The following is a 22,319-nucleotide window of genomic DNA, read 5'->3' as shown; positions in this document are numbered from 1 at the left end:
CTCTGAGACTCATATCCTGGGCTGCTAATATTTTAAATGTACAAGTAGCCAATTTGTTAACTAATGACATTATGTTTAATAATATTGTCACTATTGTCTTAAACACAATGGCTTATTAGATTATTGTTATTACAGTGAAGAATTGTCTGGGTGTAATTGCTGGAGATCTGAACTTGATATATCACATTTTCCCGTAAATTAGTTTTAGACTCAACAAAACTAGGTGAGGGAATGTATAAGGTGTATTGAGAGACTCCCATTTAGATCTTGATGTCACTTCTTTATAAAATCTGTCAGAAATGTGAATTAATCACTTTTTTGAAGTGGCAGCATGTTTCAAAAATAATTGAAGCTTGTGGAGCGAGTAATAACAGTAACCTGTAGTGTTGTATCTTTGTAGGGCATTCTCCATGAGAAAAATAGTTCTATCAATTTTAGCTACCTGAATTTGGTAAAGAAGTTCCCTTTTCTCTGCATTGTAAAATTTGAAAAGTTAATATCACTTAGTTTTTTTCTCCATTGTGGAAATTAGACATTACAGATCATTTTTTTAAATCATCATTTAATTGTGCTTTAATCATTGTTAAATTGTAATTGATCTAAATAATACAGTTTAATAGCCAAGATTCCATAATCTTTTTGTTTTTGTTGCATGTATTTTAACAGACGACTTGCTATTATAGTTTTTTCATGTAGTGGGCACCTACTGCTTACAGATTCGTATTTGAGAACTCAGTATTAATATTGTACACACTTGAGTCAACTTGAATGTGAATAATACAAACTTATAACTTCGGCCATATGTCTCCAATGGGCATGTGTGCTATTAAGAAAAAAATATTGGCCAGCATGAAAAGTTATAGCCTAAAATAGTGTGTATTTTTAGTTTATTTTGGAAGCAAGTTGGCATTTTCTTTTCTTTTCTTTCTCAGCAAATACAGTGGTATGACAGTTTCTTCATTGCTAGGTTATAATCATTTAGGAGTCTGAATTTGACTGATCCTTAGAGCTGTTAACACAAATTTCCCTGGTTTATTTCACCTTGTGGTATTGCTTCATATTCTCAAGTTGGAATATTATAGTATTTCATCTTTGGGATTCAGCAGTTTTGGTTTGCTCAGAGATAGATTACAGGTTAATGAGTGATTTTTTTGAAACATTAAATAATGATAGGTGGTTTGTTTACTGGGAAAAGAGAAAATGTTTTCAGTGGATTGAGATAAAGTCATTATTTTGGAAAGGTAAAGAATATAAGTAGTTTACAGAACAGAATATGGTTTCCTTATTTGTTTTATATGTGGAGCTCGTTATCTTTTTAACCTTTATTGATCATCGTGGAGTCAGAAGTGAGGGAAAGCCTTGCCTTTCGGCTTTTCGACTTTTCATTTTTCCCTTTTAAATTAGAAATAATGCTGACCTCTCAGGATTGTTAATGAGACTTAGAATATACATAAGGAGATGTATTCTGTCTATTGCTGTCTCTTTTATTTTGCTATATGAAGCCAGTTGAGGAAGCTACAAGTATAAGTGGCAATGAGAGCTTCATCTGATCTATGGATTTAGAGAATGGAGATAGAGAAGATAATTTGGAAATAAAATTGATGGAATTTGTCAGTGAATTGCTTGTGGTGGAAGGCAAGATGAGGGAGGAGGTCAGTAGTACTGGTGCTGCAGACAGTAGAGACTTCACAAGACTTTAGGAAACATGCCTGTGCATAAGTTGGTGAGAGAAGGAATATTAAGAATTAAGTAGCTACAGTGGAGCTCATCTTTAAAGAAAAACGAATCTCCTGTTTCCTAATTAAGCAATTTGACATAGGGCTGTTAACTAGACAGTTAACTAGTAAATTAACTGTAACACAACACCTTTGCAGCTTGTACAGTTTAAGTTCATACATAGCATAGCAAAGTACCAAGTAAATACATAAGATGAATGACCAAAAACTCTGAAAGTTGTGTGCACTTACTAGGGACCTTGTTCTTGTTTTCTGCATTGCCATCTTGACTCTTACTCCCAAGGCTTTCCCTCATATACTATTGTTTCCATAAGTTACTGATGATGCGTACTTTAGTCAGTGCTTGGTGATCTGGCCAGTCTCAGTTCCAAACCTTTCCTTTTTCTGTGCTGAGCAGAGGCAAATGTTGTCAGATGTTTGCAGAAGTATTAATCAGCCTGTAGTATCACCCAGGGCAAAGCAGCTTGCAGTTAGATCTTGCACCATCAAGCCTTGTGCTCCTGTGGTGTTGATTCCCCTTTCAGAGCCCCATGGCCTCCTGTGAGCCTTGAGTGGGCAGATACTAGCTGGTGGGCCTGCTCTTTTGGTCCTAGCAGTGCATGAAGGCAACATGACAGCTTAATGGCTCAGATACACTTTGGCAGAAAGCCATTCTTTAAGCTTTGAATTGTGGTTAAGACCGCTTCTTCAGAGTGGTTTTCATTTTTACCACAAGTGTAGGTTTGATCCTTATAATATGATATATGATAACAGAAAGCTAAGGCATTTCCTTTTTCATGAATGGTGTTACAGAAAGTGTTTTGGAAATCTCCTCTCCTCCATTCTGAACATAGGAATTTTGATTCCTGTCATTTTATTTTAGTTTATTGGGTATGTTTAAACCCATGTATAGAATATCTACAGTGTCCTATTTTATATGTATTTAAAAATGGGAATTGCTATCTTTAATTTTTCCTTAGGGGCAGGCTTCTCTGAAATAGCTTAATTCCTTATAAACCTGACTCACAGTCTTTCCTTTGTGCATTAGACCTTATTTCTTGGGGTTCCATAAATGCTCTGGTCTGTGTTATTGAAGAGGAAAGATGCACTGCTGGATTCAAGTACGTGAAAATACCAAACTGTGTGTCAGAGGCTTAGCTCCTTAAGAAATTGGCCAAAAATGGTTTGATGGAGGCTAGGCTGGTACTGTGACTGCGTAATTTCCATCAACAGAAAAAAGAACTCAAAACCTCTTACTTAAATGAAAGTATATGTAGATCTTCATGCTCTTTTTCAATTTAGAAAAAAAGTTCTTTGCAGAGTTCTGATTGATAGTGTGAGCCAGACATTTAGAAGACTCTCACAGTCCCTACTGCAGTTATAATATAGTATTCTTGTGCTGGAAAAATGCAAGAGAAATTTGTTTAGAATCGGATTATGATATACATATATGTGTGCACACATACAAGTGTATATATGTATGTATGTATGTAGTAGTCTAGGTGTGGCTCCCATAATGGATATCTTTAGATTTCCTGAATTTTGTGTTTACAGCTTTTTAAAAATTTTTTTTTTCTTTTGAGATGGAGCCTTGTTATGCAGTGGCACGATCTCAGTACACTGCAACCTCCGCCTCCTGTGTTCAAACAATTCTCCTGCCTCAGCCTCCTGAGTAGCTGGGATTACAGGCGCCTGCCACCATGGCCAGCTAATTTTTATATTTTTAGCAGAGATGGAGTTTCACCATGTGGGCCAGGCTGGTCTAGAACTCCTGGCCTCCGGTGATCCACTTACCTCAGCCTTCCAAAGTGCTGGGATTACAAGCATGAGCCATGGCACTCTGTCATATTTACAGCTTTAGAAAACATTTTCTTACTTCTTGTAATTAAAGAAAAATTTACTCTTTACCCTTATAAAATTTAGTCAGTAGCTGAAGGATTGAGAAGGTAATGAAAGAAAGTTTCCTTTCAGATTTTTTGTTGCCCCCTCACTCACACCAAATCAGTGCTACATCATCGAAAGTTTTTTTTTTTTTTTGAGATGGAGTTTCACTCTTGTTACCCAGGCTGGAGTGCAATGGTACAATCTCGGCTCACGGCAACCTCCGCCTCCTGGGTTCAGGCAATTCTCCTGCCTCAGCCTCCCGAGTAGCTGGGATTACAGGCATGCGCCACCATGCCCAGCTAATTTTTTATATTTTCAGTAGAGACAGGGTTTCACCATGTTGACCAGGATGGTCCCGATCTCTTGACCTCGTCATCCACCCGCCTCGGCCTCCCAAAGTGCTGGGATTACAGGCGTGAGCCACCGCGCCTGGCCCATCATCGAAAGTTTGAGGTCAGTTGTGCACTTTACAATCCTGTCATAAAAATTCATACCCTGTCACCCTCTTTTTTTTTTTTTTGGAGATGGAGTCTCGCTGTGTCACCAGGCTGGGGTGCAGTGGCACAATCTCAGCTCACTGCAACCTCCACCTCTTGGGTTCAAGATTCTCCTGCCTCAGCCTCCCAAGTAGCTGGGACTACAGGTATGTGCCACCATGCCCAGCTAATTTTTGTATTTTTAGTGGAGATGGGGGTTTCACCATTTTGGCCAGGATGGTCTCAATATCTTGACCTTGTGATCCGCCTGCCTCAGCCTCCCAAAGTGTTGGGCTTACAGCCGTGAGCCACTGCGCCTTTTTACAATGTGGTGTCCATAATTGAAATGCAATTAAATTCTGTCACCCTTTTTACAATGTGGTGTCCATAATTGAAATGCAATTAAATTCTGTCCTAGTGCAGAGTACATAGAAAATCATGAACATTGTAATATAGTTAACATTTTGAACTGAATCTACCAGTATATGAACTTGTGCAAGGTAGTTTCTGAGCTGGTTTCCTCATCTGTGTGATGAGGATAATAATACCTACCTGGTAAAATTGATCTGGGAGCTGGGCACGGTGGCCCATGCATGTAATCCCAGCACATTGGGAGGCTGAGGCAGGAGGATCACTGTAGCTTAGGAGTTTGAGACCAGCCTGGGCAACATGGTAAAACCCTGTTTGTACAAGAAATACAAAAATTAGCTGGGCATGGTGGCTTGCACCTGTGGTCCCAGCTGCTGGGGAGTAGGATCACTTTAGCCCATGGAGATTGCAGTGAGCCAATATCACATCGCTGCACTCCCGCCTGGTCAACAGAGCAAGACCCTGTCTCAAAAAATAAAGACTGATATGGGTATGATGTGAGATATGCATACAAAGTGTCTAACATAATGCCTGCCTTCCAGTAGCTGCTATTGTAATACTTCAAGTTTCTTATTTGCTGCTATCTGTTCCAAGTGTCTATTGTGGTACCTAACACCTAATGGGCACTTACATGCATGTTGAATGGTGAAAGGGAAAAGGAACCAAATTCTAGTAGAGCAATTAATTATTACCATTGTCCCACCTTCCTCTTCATCTCAGTTTTAGTTGAAATAGGCAAAAGAACTCCACTACTTAACAATTTGAAGTGAGCGTGAGAAATAAGAGGGAAAGTGCAAGGAAGAAAACTGTGTGACATGTTGTGTGTACAAACCAGTTTTCCATAATTACATTGTGGATTTTCCATGGAATATGTTCAGTCCCCAGCAGTATTTGTTGGGACATATGCAAAGCACCTACAAAGCCTGTTATGTAGCAAGTTGGGGAAAGGGATGCTTGCAGGGTGCTGTCTGGCTGCCCTTCCTAGGGAGGTGTGGATTCTAGAGCAGACTTCACTATGCTTCTCTCGCCTTTTGTATCCTTACCCTGATGGTAATAGGAACCATTTATATTCATACATATACTCCTCAGGTTCCTTTTTATTTTTATTTTTTATTGCTAGTTTTGGCACCTACTTGTCTTGTTTTTTCTGTTACTGGGCAGCTGCTGCCAGTCAACCTGGCACTAACATAGGAGCCCTCAAAGCTGAGCTTAGTTACCCCTCTCTAAGCCATAGTTTAAGGAAAAACTAAATATATATGTTTTTGTGGTAAAATATACATAATGTAAAATTAAACATTTTAACAAAGTTTACAGTCCAGTGGTATTAGGTACATTGATGTTGTTGTGATTGTAGTTAACCATCACCGCCATCCATCTCCAGAATGCTTCATCCTCCTAAACTGAACCTGTGTACTCGTTTAACAGTAACTCTGTATTCCCCCTTCTCCCCCACGTCCCTGGTAGCCACCAGTTTTTCTGTCTCCATGAATTTGACTACTCTAGGTACCTCATATAAGTGGAATCCTATAATGTTTGTCCTTTTGTGGTCTGGCTTATTTTGCTTAGCATATCTTAAAGGCTTATTCATCTTATAACATGTATCAGAATTTCATTTTTAGGCTGAATAATATACCATCATATGTATGTATGTACCACATTTTTGTTATCCATTTGTTCACTGTCAGTGTACATTTGAGTTGTTTCCACTCTTTGGTTATTGTGAATAATGGTACCATGAATATTAGTGTACAACTGTCTTTTAATCCCAGCTTTCATTTTTTCTGAGTATATGCTCAGAAGTGGAACTAATGGATCGTATGGTAATTCTGTGTTTAATATTTTGAGGAACCATACTGTTTTCCATAGCAGCTGTACCATTTTACATTCTCACTAGCTGTGCACAAAAGGTTCCAGTTTTCTCCATATCCTTGCCAACTCTCGTTCCTTTATTGTTATTGTTGTTTTGTTTTGTTTTGTTCTAAATCAGAGCCATCCTAATGGGAATAAAGTGGTATCTCATTATGATTTTAATTTACATTTCCCTAATTAGTGAGGTTGAGCATCTTTTCATGTGCTTATTGGCCACTTGTATATCTTCCTTTGAGAAATGTCTCTTCCTTTGCTCATTTATACATCAAGTTTCTTTGTTGTTGAGTTGTAGTTCTTTATAAAATCGATATTTGATTATATGTATTTTGAAGGCAATATAAATATATATCTGTTTTGAAGGGACCATTTCAGTTTCACAGTATTTATTAGATTAAATATCATTCAGTAATCCAGCCTTGAAAGAGTAGTTGTGGACATACTCAGTGATGGACATTATTACAGGTGCTTTACATATATGAACCTTTTTGATTGGAAGTACATTTATATGTGTTTTCTATCGAAACTGAAGCATTGAGAATTTGAGTAAATTTCTTACTCCAGGTCACACCACAAGTTTGCAATAAAGCCAGGATTTTAATTTAAGCAACCTAGTTCCTGAGTCCATGCACTTAGCCTGTATGAGAAACTTTGTGTGTGCTCTCAAGTGACACTTTTCAGCTCTTGAACACACTTTCCCTCTCTCAAAGGTTTATCTTACTTTTCTCCATTGGGTAAGGGCATAGGAGAAGGCCAAACTAGAAGGCAGACAAAATCATCAGGAAACTGTGACTGAGATTCATAAAGGCATGTGTATAATTTTAAAGGCAGTTCATAAGATGAAGTGAGGTGTCTGAAGGAGTTATTGGTAACAACTGAATAAACACTTGGAACGTCTTTAAAGTTTCATTGTATTTCTCTTTGTGGAATACCCTTAGGTTTGATGTGTGATTCTTTGTGTGAGTCAAGCATGTATTTTCTAAAATGGTTTTCCTCGTGAAATTTGCTTAATGAGACTTTTTTTTCCTATAAATTCTTTACTTATCTGCCTTTCTCTGTTTTTATTTTAAGCCACTTATATTCTAGAGTTGGTGCTTAAGTGACCATTAGTTGATGTCTAGAGAATGCAATTTTATCTTGCAGTTTACCTAAGCCAAACTTAACTGGTAAAACAAAACACAACCTTTTTGTCAAATTATATTATGCATTTTAAAGCAAAATGCAATGTTCACTGCTGCCCATTATCATTAATAATCATGTGTAGGGTGTGTGTGTTTTATGTATACACTGGGGAAGGGGAGATGAGCAATGGAGATCTCATTTTCTCTTCTCAAAATTGATGTTACTGAGTGACTTTGTGTGTGAGTATATAGGCATAACTGGGAGGTACTGTGTTAACTAGCAATTTATTCCTCATTGTACACATGAATGTTTTTGTTACTACAAATGTTGCTTTGTTGGACATCTTTGTATGCATGTTTTGGCATAGTAACATATTATCTACCTGTATAATTAATTTCCAGAATTGAAATGGTTAGTTCAAAAGAATGCACATCTTGAGTTGTAATAGACATCGGAAAAATGTTAAAAGGGTGCACAAATTTAAACTCCCAACAGTGTGTGTAAGTTCTTTTCTCTCCACTTGCACACTGACACTGGATATTATCAAACTTTAAATCTGCAGCAAGAAATTCTTCAGTAATTATTTCAATAACATAAAAATTAGACCAGGAAGCTGTCCAGAGTCTCTTAACATGTCCCCTCCCATGAATGTTTTTTCATAGATTTGTCACTACTAGGTTCTGTAGCAAGCCGAGGTAGGCCAACATCTTGATTAAGAAATGAGTGCTTCTCTATGTATTTCAACTTGCAGAAAAGTTGCACAAATATTAGAAGGAAGTTCACCCAGATACCTCAGTGTTAACATTTTACCACATTTGCTTTATCCCTGTGTGTATCTATTACGTACACATGTGCATAATCATACCCACACATGCACATAACCATACCCACACACATGCCAACTATTTTCCCTTCTTAAACCATTTGAAGGTAAATAGACATCATACCCTGTTGTTTTTAAGTACCACAGTGTGTGGTTCTAAAAGTAAGGATGTTCTCTTCCATAACCAGTGTATAGTTATCAAAATCTGGACATTTCAATTGCTAAAATTCTATTATATAATTTACAGATTTTATATAGATTTTGTCAGTTGTTTATGTAATATCTTTTATAGCAAAAGTAAATTCTGGACTGTAAGTCTCTTTCAGTTGCTGTGTGTCTTTAGTCTCCTTTAATCTGGGCCAGTTCCTCAGTTTTTTGTTTCATTTTGTCAGCTGTTCCACAGTTTGGCTTTGTTCCTCAATTTGGCTTTATTCCTTATGTTTAGATTCCGGTTCTGCATTTTTGGCAGAGAGTATTAGAGAAGTGATGTTGTGTCCTCCTTCTTCCTTTTTTTTTCTTTAAAGACAGTCATGCTCTGTTGCCCAGGCTGGAATGCAGTGGCGTGATCTCAGCTCACTGCAACCTCTGCCTCTCGGGTTCAGCCAATTCTCCTGCCTCAGCCTCCTGAGAAGTTGGAATTACAGGTACCCGCCACCACGCCCAGCTAATTTTTGTATTTTTAGTAGAGACGGCGTTTCACCATGTTGGTCGGGCTGGTTTTGGAACTCCTGACCTCGTGATCTGCCCTCCTCAGCCTCCCAAAGTGCTGGGATTACAAGATGTTCATTATATAGACGAACATCTTTGAAGATACATCATTGTTCATTTGTCCTAGTGACATTTTAGGTCCATAAGGTGATAGATTTGTATGTCTTATTCATTGATGTATACTAGCTACCTATAATTGTCCCCCTACTCAAGGTGCTTGATATGTATTTGGCGAATGAACAAATCTGGACCCGAGGAGTAACAGCAGTCTTACTAATGAGCCTGTTAAGTATTTTTTTGTGTTTAAATTACTAAGCAGCTTCCCAGTATCATTTAACTTTTCATACTATCTGTTATCGCAGAATATAGTAATAATGTATATCACCTATTTGTATTCTTCTTTTGGTTCATATTTGCCTTGGGGGCATGGATCAGGTGGCCAAATTTTTCTCCAATCAAATGTTGCTGCATGGTTCAGAAATCGCAGTACTTTTGAGCTGCATAAAATTTATATGCTATTTACAGTACATTGGTGTAAAGGTGGTTTATGAGTCTGGATTCTTGATGCTTTTTATAAACTCCTGTCCAGCACATACCTCACCATGTTTCTTGTCTTAATTAATTTTGATCCCATTATTTTATCTCATTTTCTGTGTTAAAGGATTTGTGAAAGAGAGAAAAAATAAATTACTTCTAGTTTCACAACCCAAGGGGCAGCAAGTAGGGTGTCCCTACACGTTTGTTTTTTAAGTCAGCTATGTTTTTCAAATCAAAGTTCTAGTAGCATTACTAGGCAGCATTCTAGATAGATTTTTGCTTTTTTTTTTTTTGGTACCAGTGTAATTACTGTATTTTTCTGTATTCAAAAAAGTTTTTTCTTGTTTTTTTTTTTTTTTTTTTCTTTTCTTTGTGATTTTTGAGTTGGGTTTTTTATGTGAAGCATCTGTTAGCCAAGAAAAGGTGTTAAGATAGTGTAGTTTTGATAACTTTTATCACACTGGTCCTCAGTACACTTGTGATCATATTCACCAGTCTGTTAAGGACGTATGTAGAAGCAAGTGTATCTGGTTTGGGAGAAAACAATACCTCCTCTGTGAGCAAAACAAAAATGCATATATATTAATGTGTATGTAGGTCTTTTACTTAAAAATTCTAATGGACTGGAGGATATGTGGGAACCTCAATGCTATTTACAGGTCAGAAGCACTATGTTTAATGATAGATTACAGCTTAAAAAAGAACCTCATACTTCCAGGTGTATGAAATGAGATTTACCTACAGTAGCTAGCATTTTCCCTAGCTTTTCTTACTCTGAATATAAAATCATTGTTTTCTTAGAAGAAGAAAGCTAGTGGAATTGAAGTAAAATGAATTTGCTAGTTGTAAATTTTACTTATGACATATATATGGTGAAGAATGTAAATTTTCTTGAGCAATAGTATTATATGAGCATTACTGGGTGGGGATGTAAGCAAATGTTTTCTTCGTTCTCACTATCAGTCTGAGGGAAAAGTATACAGAACATAGAGCAAGAAAGAAAAAGCATCGTACAAATAAACTATATTCTGGCTCATTTTTGCTTTGTTTTTTTAGTTGTTGTTAAAGCCCAGAATCATAACCTTTTTCCTTTAAGTGTATGCCAGGATTGATTATTACATTTAATATAAACTAGATTTCATATAGTATGTAGAAAATTTGAGAAACCTACTCATGCAAGTGAGATGTTGATAATCTATACTTAGCAAAAAGATAAATTGGGTAGTAGCAGTGATTCTTTGTTACAAACAGGAATTAACTCATTATTTCATGAAATCAAAAGGGCCCTCAGATGCATAGGAATTGATTTTTTTCCCATTGTTAAATATGCCATATACCTATTATCAAAAATGTTTTACATAATAATTGTCTAAACATGGTTGGTCCAACTTAATTTTGGTTTGATTCTCAACAGAGATCATGTCAGTAGACATCTTATCTTTAAAGATAAAAATGTGTACTTCCTTTCCCAGTGTCCCCATTGCAAGATAGAGAGACGATATAATCAGTCATTGACTTATAATTTATTAAATTATAATCAATCTGTGAGTAATTTATAGCTGACTGCTGTCGTTTTGCTGAGAAGTGATTATTTTGGTTGCATAAAATAAATATTACATTACGAATTTTGTTTCATCAAATTAATAGTGGAAGTGGATTTTGGTAAGTGCAGGATGCATGTAGTACCTTAGTATAACTTGACAGTTTTTAATGTGTAGCCCTATGGAGATTTATTAAATAATTAGAATTTAGCTTGATTGTGAACTTCAGAATTATGCCTTGTCTTTTCTTGGTTTTATTTTGTTTAGTTTGAGATAGGGTCTTAATCCTGTTGCCCAGGCTGGAGTGCAGTGTGCTCAATCACAACTCACTGCAGCCTCCATTCCCAGGCTCAAGTGATTCCCTCACTTCAGCTTCCAAGTAGCTGGGACTACAGACTCCAGCTGCTACACCTGGCTATTTTTTGTATTTTTAGAAGAGACAGGGTTTTGCTCTGTTATCCAGGCTGGTCTTGAACTCTGGGATGCTATTGACCTGACCTGGACTCCCAAAGTGTTGGGATTACAGGTCTGAGCCATCATGCCCAGCCAGAATTCTGCATTGTCAACCTGCCTAATTCCTTTTGAGTTTTTTCAGAAAACTCATTTTCTTATTCTTTTCCTACTCCTATATATATATAGTAGCCATTAGTTTTAATGAGATAAACAGGAATATGATTGCATATGCATTAAAAAGATTAAAAATGATTATATGCCAGTAGTAGAAATGTTTTATTATATACAGAAGAAGCAATTTGATCTTAGTAACATTTATGAGATTTCTAGACTTAGGATGGCTCCTAGAAGGATGTATCGTTTTGTATAAAATGAAGTGAAGGAATCACCTGAGCCTGGGAATGGAGGCTGCAGTGAGTTGTGATTGAGCCACTGCACTCCAACCTGGGCAACAGGATTGAGACACTATCTCAAATAAAACAAAAAACAAATATATTGAGCCCTTTTGCACATACTTTCTGTGGGGCAGGAGTGTTGTTGCACAGGCATGTTTTGTAATTGTCAACTTGATCTAATGGGTATTTCAAACAAAGGACTTAGATATTTTAATTAATATTTACTTGTTAATCTAATATTGACAGAATTTCAGAGCATCAAGGAGCAAAATTTACAGCTGAATTTTGAATGCGATGAATACCTTACTAGTCATGTAATAAATCTGTGTTACATACATCCCAAAGGGTACTTGCTGGTTACAGATTTAGTATTTGTAGCTGGTATGATGGGAGGCAGCATCATTCAAATGCTTTATCTCATTTGTTAACTGTGTGTCTCTAAAATTTTTTTTTTAGCATTTTAAGCTCTTAGGTAGAATTTGGTCATACCTCACTTTGCCTCAGTTTATAAAGTATAATACTGCATATTCAGATATGTCTAAGTATCTATAGCTAAAGAAGTATTTTAAAGAGTAGCTTACATTTTTGGCTTCTGTAAATTATTCTATATATAACCTGTTAATGCAGTTTTATTGTAATCATATGTTACAGTGGTACATTTAATCAGTGTAAAAATTTTTTGTTGTAGAAAAAAATTTAGGAGCAGAATTTTTGCATTTAATTCCATAGCTAAGCAGTGTTTTGAAATCTGTGTTCTTCAGCCACCTTGCTGGTGTAACCAGTAAAGCATTGTATTTCGTTTCTTTCTTTTTGTTTTAGAGACAGGGTCTTGCTCTGTCACCCAGGCTAGAGTGCAGTAGTGTGATCTTGGCTCACTGCAGCTTCAACTTCCTGGACTCAAGTGATCCTCCCACCTTAGCCTCCTGAGTACCTGGGATTAGGGGCTTACACCACCATGTCGGACTAATTTTTGTACTTTCTGTAGAGACAGGGTTTCACCGTGTCTCAAATTCCTGATGAACTCAAACAATCCACCCTCCTTGGCTTCCCAAAGTGCCGGGATTACAGGTGTGATCCACCATGCCTTACCTTGTTTCCTGATTTTAGAAATTGAATATTATATATGATAAAATTAAAAAGGACTAATTATAAGTAATTCTTCTTTCAAAAACTTGTGTTATTTGCCCATTTTTTTTGGTGCTGTTTCTTTCCCCCCCACCCCCTTGATGGAGTTTTGCCATTGTTGCCCAGGCTGGAGTGCAATGGTGTGATCTCAGCTCACTGCAACCTCCGGCTCCCAGGTTCAAGTGATTCTTGTGATTCTCTGCCTCAGCCTCCTGAATAGCTTGAATTACAGGCAAATACCACCATGCCTGGCTAATTTTGTATTTTTAGTAGAGACGGGGTTTCTCCATGTTGATCAGGCTGGTATTAAACTCCTGACCTCAAGTGATCCACCAGCCTTGGCCTCCCAAAGTGCTGGGATTACAGGCATGGGCCACCGCACCCAGCCTTTTGTGCTATTTCAAGTAAAGCCGTTTTTCAGTATTGCAGGTTTAATGAAAATACTAAAATATTCCAGTCACAAATACTTATTGCTTATGAATTATCAATTCATAAACTGTGTCTTAGGACATTTAACTAAACAAAATGAACTAAGTGGGTTCCTGTGACTTTTATCATCAAAGTTAATAATCTTGTGAAACCTTACAAATACAGTAGAGAAATCTTTAAGTAAATAAAACTTCATACCCTATAACTGTTTATGAAAAAGTCACATAACTGTTTATAACTGCAATCTTGCTTCAAAATGAAAAACAACTTCTGTTGGTCTTGTTCAAGTGCTGTGCCTTCACTGTCTCTTTTAGAAGTGTATACTTCCTATTTCAGAGGAAATAACAAGTTATCACATAGAAACCACAGTTTCTTCTTCATATACTTATTTATTTCTATTAAAATCATATTTAGTTCCTTTAGTTATTTTGGCTTAGCTGCTCATAACTAAAAATGATAGTAATTACTAGCTATTATTGAGTACTTACTGTGTTTCATGCACTAGTCTATTTTCTTCCCTCTCTCACTCCCTTCCTTCTTTCTTTCTTTCATTTTTTCTTTCTTGACAGAGTCTCACTCTGTCACTCAGGCTGGAGTGCAGTGGCATGATTTTGGCTCACTGCAACCTCCGCCTCCTGGGTTCAAGCAATTCTCTTGCCTCAGCCTCCCGAGTAGCTGGGATTACAGGCCCGTGCCACCACATCTGGCTCATTTTTGTATTTTTAATGGTACGGGGTTTAGCCATGTTGGCCAGGCTGGTCTTGAAATCCTGAAATCAGGTGATCCACCCTCCTCAGCCTCCCGAAGTGCCGGGATTACAGGCATGAGCCACCGTGCCTGGCTTTATGTGTTTTCTATATATTGATTAATATATTTAATTCCCTCAACAACTCTTTGAGGTAAGCACAGTCATTGTGTCCTTTTTACAGATGAGGAAACTGAGATCTAGTGAGTCAAGTAACTTCAGGGTTACACAGCAAATAAATACCAAATCATGGATTTGAACCCAGCCAGTCTTACTCTGGAGCCTTTCTCTTAACTGCCGTGTTGTACTTCAGTTCCAACCTGAGTTGTGCCTTCTTGCCTTTGTTCCTGCTTTTCTCTGTCCACTCCCAATCAGCTAAAATGCTTCTATGTTAGGCCCTTTTAAAGGCTGTAGACTATAGGCAAATTAAATAGTTAAAATCTAGGAAGTCTCATCTCTGCCTAATGCTTACTTTGTGACATTGGGCTTGTTGCTTTTTATGTCTTTAAAATGAGGCCTGTTTATACCCAGTAGAACTTTCTTCTGGCTTTTAGACAGAATCTTGCTGTGTCATCCAGGATGGAGTACAGTGGCGCAGTCATGGCTCATTGTAGCCTTGAACTCTTGGGCTCAGTCTGTTTTGCTACCTCAGCCTCCCAAGTAGCTGCAACCACAGGCATATACCACCACACCTGTCTAACAGAAATTTTTTTTTTTTTTTGAGACAGGGTCTCACTTTTGCCCAGGCTGGAGTGCAGTGGCCTGATCTTGGCCCACCGCAACCTGTACCTCTCAGGCTCAAGGGATTCTCCTGTCTCAGCCTACTGAGTAGCTGGGATTACAGGTGCACGCCACTACTGCCCGGCTATTTTTGTATTTCTAGTAGACGGGGTTTCACCATGTTGGCCAGGCTGGTCTCGAACTCCTGACCTTAAATAATCTACCTGCCTCAGCCTCCCAAAGTGTTGGAATTACAGGCGTGAGCCGACCAATAGAATTATTTTATAATGATTACATAGGTTGTATAAATAGATGTATAGTTGTGCCTGACACATTGCAAACCTTGTGAGGGTCTTTGGTTAGTTGTTTCATTGTTAAATCATCCATAAAAGATACCTACCCTCCCCATGTAATCAGTGTGCTACTTGTTCAGAGTGGGTCCATAAGGCTTACTTAGGGTATGTTGTTTGTGTTTAAGAACCATTTTTAAATGTGTATTTTGTAATTTTGGGATACAAATGCTTACCAGAGGATTTCTGTTTTCATTGTGTTTTAGTGACATTGAAGTGTAAGTCATAACGGAGATTTTATAATGCCTAAAAAGCTTACTGTAGAGTCTGTCATATGGCTTACTTAATTTATTTTCTTTATTTTTTTCCCCAGGAAATTTGGTGAGCGGCCTCCACCTAAACGACTTACTAGGTGAGCATTATATTAGTCAGCTTTTTACACACACATTTTATGAAAGTATGGATCCTGTTGTTTTAGAAATTATATTATGTACTCTTTAAGTCATTCAAATATTGCTATCTAGAGTATAAACTTATTCTCATCTTCCCTTTCCCTCTTCTCTCCTCCCCTCCCCCACCAAAAACAGGAATAAAAGGATATAATTGAAAAGGGAAAATGAAACCTGAGAATCAATCTTGAGTCTCATGTAGTGAATACAACATGTATGGCAGGGTAGAGATAACGTTCTATATCTTCCTATGGTTAGCCCATCACAATTTGTTGATTGCAGGTGAAATTTGCAAGTAAATGCTTTTAGGAAAGAATTTTAAGGAAAATAAAATTTTCACCCATTTTAAGAAAATACAAGTTTTATTAATTCTTGAGTATAGTTATACAGTATACATTTTAATTATGAATGTTAAAAGTATTAGTCTTAAATGATTGTAAAAATTTCCAGCAGCCAGAGTTGTAAAATAAAGAGACCTAGTTCTGTAGCCATGTCCTATAGTCAGTACAAATCTCACATCATTAGCAGTTTATTTTTGGTGTCTTTGAAACAAATTGTATGTATATATGTATATGCCTGTCCTTTTTCTTCATAAACTCAACTGAGATCACACTCTATCATTGTTCTACAACTTTTAACGCCACTTAACAGTACATCTTCTACCTTGATATTTCCCTTTGATGGCTCCATGGTTTTTCATTGTTTCCATACAATTTTTAATTTGATATTTCACATTGGTGACCATTTAGGTTATTTCCAAATATTATTTTAAAAAGCTGTTACACTTAAAGAATGATGGCGAGCTACAGAAGGATACAAAGGATAGTTTGAAGGGGAAATCTGGGACACTTTGATCAAGATAAATAATGATAGTAATGGACTAAAACCCATGTAATAAAACAACAGCTTAGAAGTCTATACTGAGATAATTAATTCAGGATAAATATTATTTATTTGTATAAATAAAAATTATTTGTAATCAATAAATGGGGTAAAGAGGATAGCTTTTCCTTACAGAAGCATGTTGCCTAATAAGGAGTGTAAGGTTTTGACAACCTCAATAGACAAAAATCATCAATGGATGCTTCCATGACTGGATTAATGTTTGATGATAAACACAGTATTTACAGAGTCTCAAAGTATATCCTCACAAAATATGTATTTAATAATAATAGGGAAAAGTAATAACATGACAGTGGAGAAACCTGTCAGACATCACCTTAATTATGTAAATTATTATCACCAGTAATGGATAAATTGATATCATGTGCATCCCAAGAAAGACACATGATCACTTTTGTGGTATTCTTGCCAAAAATGCATAAGCTAAATCTAACAATAAGGAACTGTCAGACAGAAATAAATTGAGGGACATTCTAGAAAATAAATTGTTATATGTACTTCCTAAATTTTAAGGTTATAAAATACAAAAGATTGAGAAACTCCTCTAGATTAAAGGAGACCAAAGACACAGAGCTATAGTTATCCTGAACCAGAAAAAAAATTGTTTCTTTTACTGTAAAGCTGGAGTTGCCAAATGTTTTCTGTAATGGATCAGATAATAAGCATGTTAAGTTTAGAGGGCCTCACTAAGTATGTTAGGACTTCTGGACTCTGTCCTTGTATCCCCAAATCAGCCATAGACAGTTTCTAAAAGAATCGCCTGTGTTCCAGTACAACTTTATTTACAAAAACTGGTGGTCCTCCTGATTTGGCCTGAGGACAGTGGCAGTCTCTCAGAATACCTACTCCACCCACCAGGGTCCCTGTGAAGGATTTCTGTGGGACAGCTGGCAAAATTTGAATAAAATCTGTAGATTAGGTATTAGTGTTGAATCAGTGATAATTGTATGAAAGAACGTACTTGTTGTTAGGAAATAAATGCTGAAGTATTTTGAGTAAAGTAGTACTATATCCGCAGTGTGCTCTTAAATGATTTGAACAACATAATATACAAATAAGGTGTAAAATGTTAGCCTTATGGAGGTCTGAGTGAAAGGAGACTAGGAATTCTTTGTACTAATTGTACTGCTTTTACAGCATTTCTGTAATCTCAGTATTATTTTGAAATTTGAAATATTTTTTTGAAAAAGCATTACATAAGTATTCTAGGTTGAGTGAAGTAAGAAAATATAGCTTGTCTCACAGGGCATGTAAATATATTTTTAATAACTTGTTTATATATATATTGTATATATAAAATCTGTTGAGTAAATTCTGGTAAGTGGAATTGCTATACTCATGTGTAAACATTTTGAAATTTAAAATTTAACATTTTTATTTTATTACCAACAGCAGTTAGAGTGACTGCTAATGATATATTTTGATGAGTAAGTTAGTTAATGTAAAATAACATTCTCTAAAAATAATCAATACAGTAATAAACTTCATGAGGAAATTTGCCTTTCTTTCGCCCCACATATATGCAGTAACTCCCATTTACTTTATCATTATTTTTCATTGTTTGCCTTTTAAACAGTTTCCCCTCTTTGGAAAACTTTAGCAGCTTTTAAGACGTTTGCCTCTTGCCAAGATGGAGTAACATGGGGTAGAATTACTCTCTGGCTTGGAACAAAAACCTGGACAAAATATGTAAAACAACAGTTTTCCAGATATTGAACATCAGACATGGAAGGATAAGTGATTCCTGAGAAACTGGGAGTCCACAGAGGGCAAGACAATTAGTAGGGCTGCAAAGTGGAGAGAAATGAAGTGTACAAAGAGTGCCAGAGATCTGCAGAGGTTTCCTTTCAGTCTTCAGCTGAATATTGATCAGAATGCTTGTATAAGGAAACTACTCCATGGTGGGGACTGGGGAAAACCATCCAAAAAAAATTAGGGGGAACAATTTCTAAAGTTTGCTTAGGGTTATGAATTGTGCCTGTTAACAGTAGCCAGAGTGGAAAATCTCATAATTTATAGGGCATTCACTAGAGTGCTTAGAAGGGTTTTGTTTTAGTAGTAATTTAAAATTGGGTCCAGACTAAAGATGCTCTGTATTCACCTGGCAAACTTAAAGAAGGATTGAAAGGATCAAACTTAACTGTGTACCAGAACAAAGCTCAAGACCATAGGAATAGAAAAACATCCAGCACTCAGAAGGGCAAAATTGAAATATGCCAGTCTTACAAAGGAGCAAGAAAATACCCATAACAAGAAAAAAATCAGTGAATCAAAACCAACCTACAAATGACATGGGTGATAGAATTATTAGATAAGAACATTAAAACAGTAATTTTTTTGTTTTTTGTAGAGACAGGATCTCACTATGTTGCCCAGGCTCATCTTGAATTCTTGGCTTCAGACAGCCTTTCTGCCTTGGCCTCCCAAAGCGCTGGGATTATGGGTGTGATCCATGGTGCTTAGCCTAAAACAGTTACTATGTTTGTGTTCTATATGCCCAAGATGCCAAGATCAGGAGTTGGGAAAATTTTTCTTTAAAGACTCAGATGGTGTATATTTTAGGCTTTGTTGCCCATACAATCTCTATCATACTACCCACCTCTGTTGTAGTACAAAAGCAGCAGTAGACAATGTGTAAATAATTAAGAGTGTCTGTACAGTGAAGTATAGCTTTATTTGTAAAATAGGTGGTAGATAGGATTTGGCCTACAGGCTATAAGTAGATACCTGAGCTAGAGAAAAGTTTAATAGAGACATAGAAGATCGATCACACACACACACACACACACACACACACACTCTTTCTCTCTCTCTCTCTCTCTCTCAAATCTCTAAAGATGAAAACTACAATATTTAAGGTAGAAAAAGCTACTTAATTTCAGAATGAACAAAGAGTAGTTTAGAGGTTAGTAAGCATAAAGATACAGCAATAGATGAAGCACGAAAAGAAAAAGTGGAAAAAAAAGTGGTGAGCATTAGTGAGCCATGGTTTATTGTCAAGTGGCCTAATATATATGTGATTAGTCATTGAAAGGAGAGTATGATTAAAACAATATATGAAAAAATAAAGGCAAAAATATTCTAACTGGGAAATAAGTGAAAATTGTAAAACCACAGATCTAAGCTGGGTGCTGTGGTTCATGCCTATAATCCCAGCACTTTGGGAGGCTGAGGTGGACAGATTGCTTGAGCTCAGGAGTTCAAGATCAGCATGGGCAACATGGTGAAACCCTGTCTCTATCAAAAAGTTTTTTTAAAAAGTTAGTTAGGCGTTGTGGCACATGCCTGTAGTCTCAGCTACTTGGGAGACTGAGGTGGGATGATCACTTGAACCCAGGAGGCAGAGGTTGCAGTGAGCCAAGATCACACCACTGCACTCCAGCTGGCTGACAGGGTTAAAAAAAAAAAAAAAATCAGTTAATCCCGAGTACAAAAACTACCCAGAAGCACTCTAATCAAATTGATTAAAGGCAGTGATAAAGAAAAAAACAGAAAACAAAAGACAAAATAGGCACAGAAGAACAAAGAGAGGAAGACAGATTTTCATCTGAAACCTTGTTATGGATAAGACAGAGCAAGTGCTTTGAAGTGCTCAAGGGAGACCTATACTTGTCAACCTAGAATTCTACACCCAGTAGATATAGACCTTTATAGGCATATTAAAAATTGAAAGAATTTATTGCAAATAGGACTTAGCTACAGTGTTAAAAGAAATTCTCCAAGCCAAAGGACAATCATACTAGTTAGAAATTCGATTCTGTACAAATTACTAGTATCAAGAACAAGAAAGGTGACATCACTTCAGAGTCACAGATATTTGAAGGATAATAAGCAAATATTATAATTAACTTTTTACCAGTAATACTCAACTTTTGAAGAAATGCACAAATTTCTTGAAATTAACAAAATACCAAAGTTTACTCAAGAAACAGGTAACCTGAATAGTCCTATATTTTAGGAAATTGAACTTACAAACCTTCTGACAAAGAAAACTGTAGTCCCAGATGGCTTCACTGTTGAATTCTATATTTAAGAAAAAAAATTATCTTAATTCTGTACATACTCTTTCAGAAAATTGGAGAGCAGGATATACTTCTCAGTTCATTCTGTGAGCATAGCATTACCCTGTTGTGAAAAGCAGGCAAGAAAATGAAATTACAGACCAATATCCCTTGTGAACATAGATATAAAAAGTCTTAACAAATTTTCAGATGGAATCCAGCAGTATATTAATGGGATGATACATCATGACCTAGTGACTTTTATCTCAGGAATGGAAAACAGTTCATGTAATTCAGTGTATTAATAAAACAAAAAAGGAAAATCATGGTTATCTTAGGGGATTTAGAAAAAGCTTTTGACATCCATTCTTAATAGAAATTATCAGCAAACTTGGAGTAAAAGAGAATTTCCTCCTTGTAGGGTGCCTGTGAAAAAACGGCATTTTACAACATGCTGATGTTGAAACACTGAATGCTTTCCCTCTACTAAACACTGAATGTTTCCTCAGGAACAACGCAGGATGTCTGCTTTCACTGCTTCCATTTAGCATTGTATTTGAGGTTGTAATTGGTACAATAAGGCCAGAAAAAGAAATGAAGGACACCTAGATGGGAAAGAAAGAAGTGAAACTGTCTTTATTTGCAGATATCATGATCATCTATATAGAAAATACTGCAGTATCTTGCCACTAGAACTGATGAGTGAGTTTAGCAAGGTAGTAGAATACATGATTAACCTACAGAACTAAATTGTATTTCTATATACCAATGAGCAATGGGAAATTGAAATTTGAAAGCAATGCAGTTTATACATGCAGTAGTATAAAAATATATGTAATTCTTCAAAAATATGACAGAACGTGCAAAAACTCTAAACCAAACACTACTGGGAGAACTTGAAGTTCTAATTAAATGTTCTTTAGATAGAAGACTTAATATTGTTGACGTGGGCTGGGTGTGATGGCTCACACCTATAATCCCAACACGTTGAAAGGCTGAGGTGTGAGGATCACTTAAGGCCAGGAGTTTGAAACCAGCTTGGGCAACAAAGTGAGACCTTGTCTCTACAAATAATAAAAAAATTAGTTGGGCATGGTGGCACCGGCCTGTGGTCCAAGCTTCATTGGGAGGCTGAGGCAGGAGGACTGCCTGAGCCCAGAAGGTTCAGGCTGCAGTGATCCATGTTTGCCCCACTGCATTCCAGCCTAGATGGTAGAGCAAGACCCTGTCTCAAACAAATATATATAGTTAAAATGTCAGTTCTTCTCAAACTGATTCTATGGATTCAACATAATCGCAGTCAAAATCTCAGCAGGCTTTTTTTGTAATAGTTGATAAGCTGTTTCTAAAATTTATATAGAAATGCAAACAATCATGGAAAAGAGTAAAAAGAACTTATACTGCCTGGTTTCAAAACTTATTATAAAGCTATGGTAATTTAAAGTATTGTATTGGCATAAAGATAGCTAAGTAGACCATTGTGTTAGTGGCCAAAAATAGTTATTCAGATATGGTCAGTTGCTTTCCAGTCAAGGTGCAAAGGCAATTTAACTAGATTTTTTAAATGATAGTCTTTCTAATAGTTGATTGTGGAACAATTGGATATCCATTGCTCCTTTTAACCCCCTCCCACACACACAAAGGAACTACAATCTATACATAGTACCATATTAAAAAAATAGCTCAATGTAGACCTAAATATAAAACTTTAAAGCATACAGCTTTTAGAAGAAAACATAGGAGAAAATATTGTTTATTAGGCAAACAT

The 22,319-nt window shown here is 36.6% G+C and overlaps 1 protein-coding gene across 10 annotated transcripts in view; it reads left to right on the top strand.

Annotated features, from left to right (window-relative positions):
* The window catches only part of RBPJ (recombination signal binding protein for immunoglobulin kappa J region), a 266,159-nt gene that overhangs the window by 203,537 nt on the left and 40,303 nt on the right, over window positions 1-22,319 (top strand). For all 10 annotated transcript variants that reach the window (XM_054253440.2, XM_035293929.3, XM_054253439.2 and 7 more), the window contains one exon: window positions 15,572-15,610. In XM_054253440.2, the coding sequence (XP_054109415.2) occupies window positions 15,572-15,610 (39 nt within the window). The remainder of the gene's footprint in view (window positions 1-15,571; window positions 15,611-22,319) is intronic.

This window comes from Callithrix jacchus, chromosome 3 (genome assembly GCF_049354715.1).
Source record: "Callithrix jacchus isolate 240 chromosome 3, calJac240_pri, whole genome shotgun sequence".
In the NCBI taxonomy this organism is placed as follows: domain Eukaryota; kingdom Metazoa; phylum Chordata; class Mammalia; order Primates; family Cebidae; genus Callithrix; species Callithrix jacchus.
Note: the sequence above shows the minus strand (reverse complement) of the source record. Positions and strands in the feature narration are given on the sequence as shown.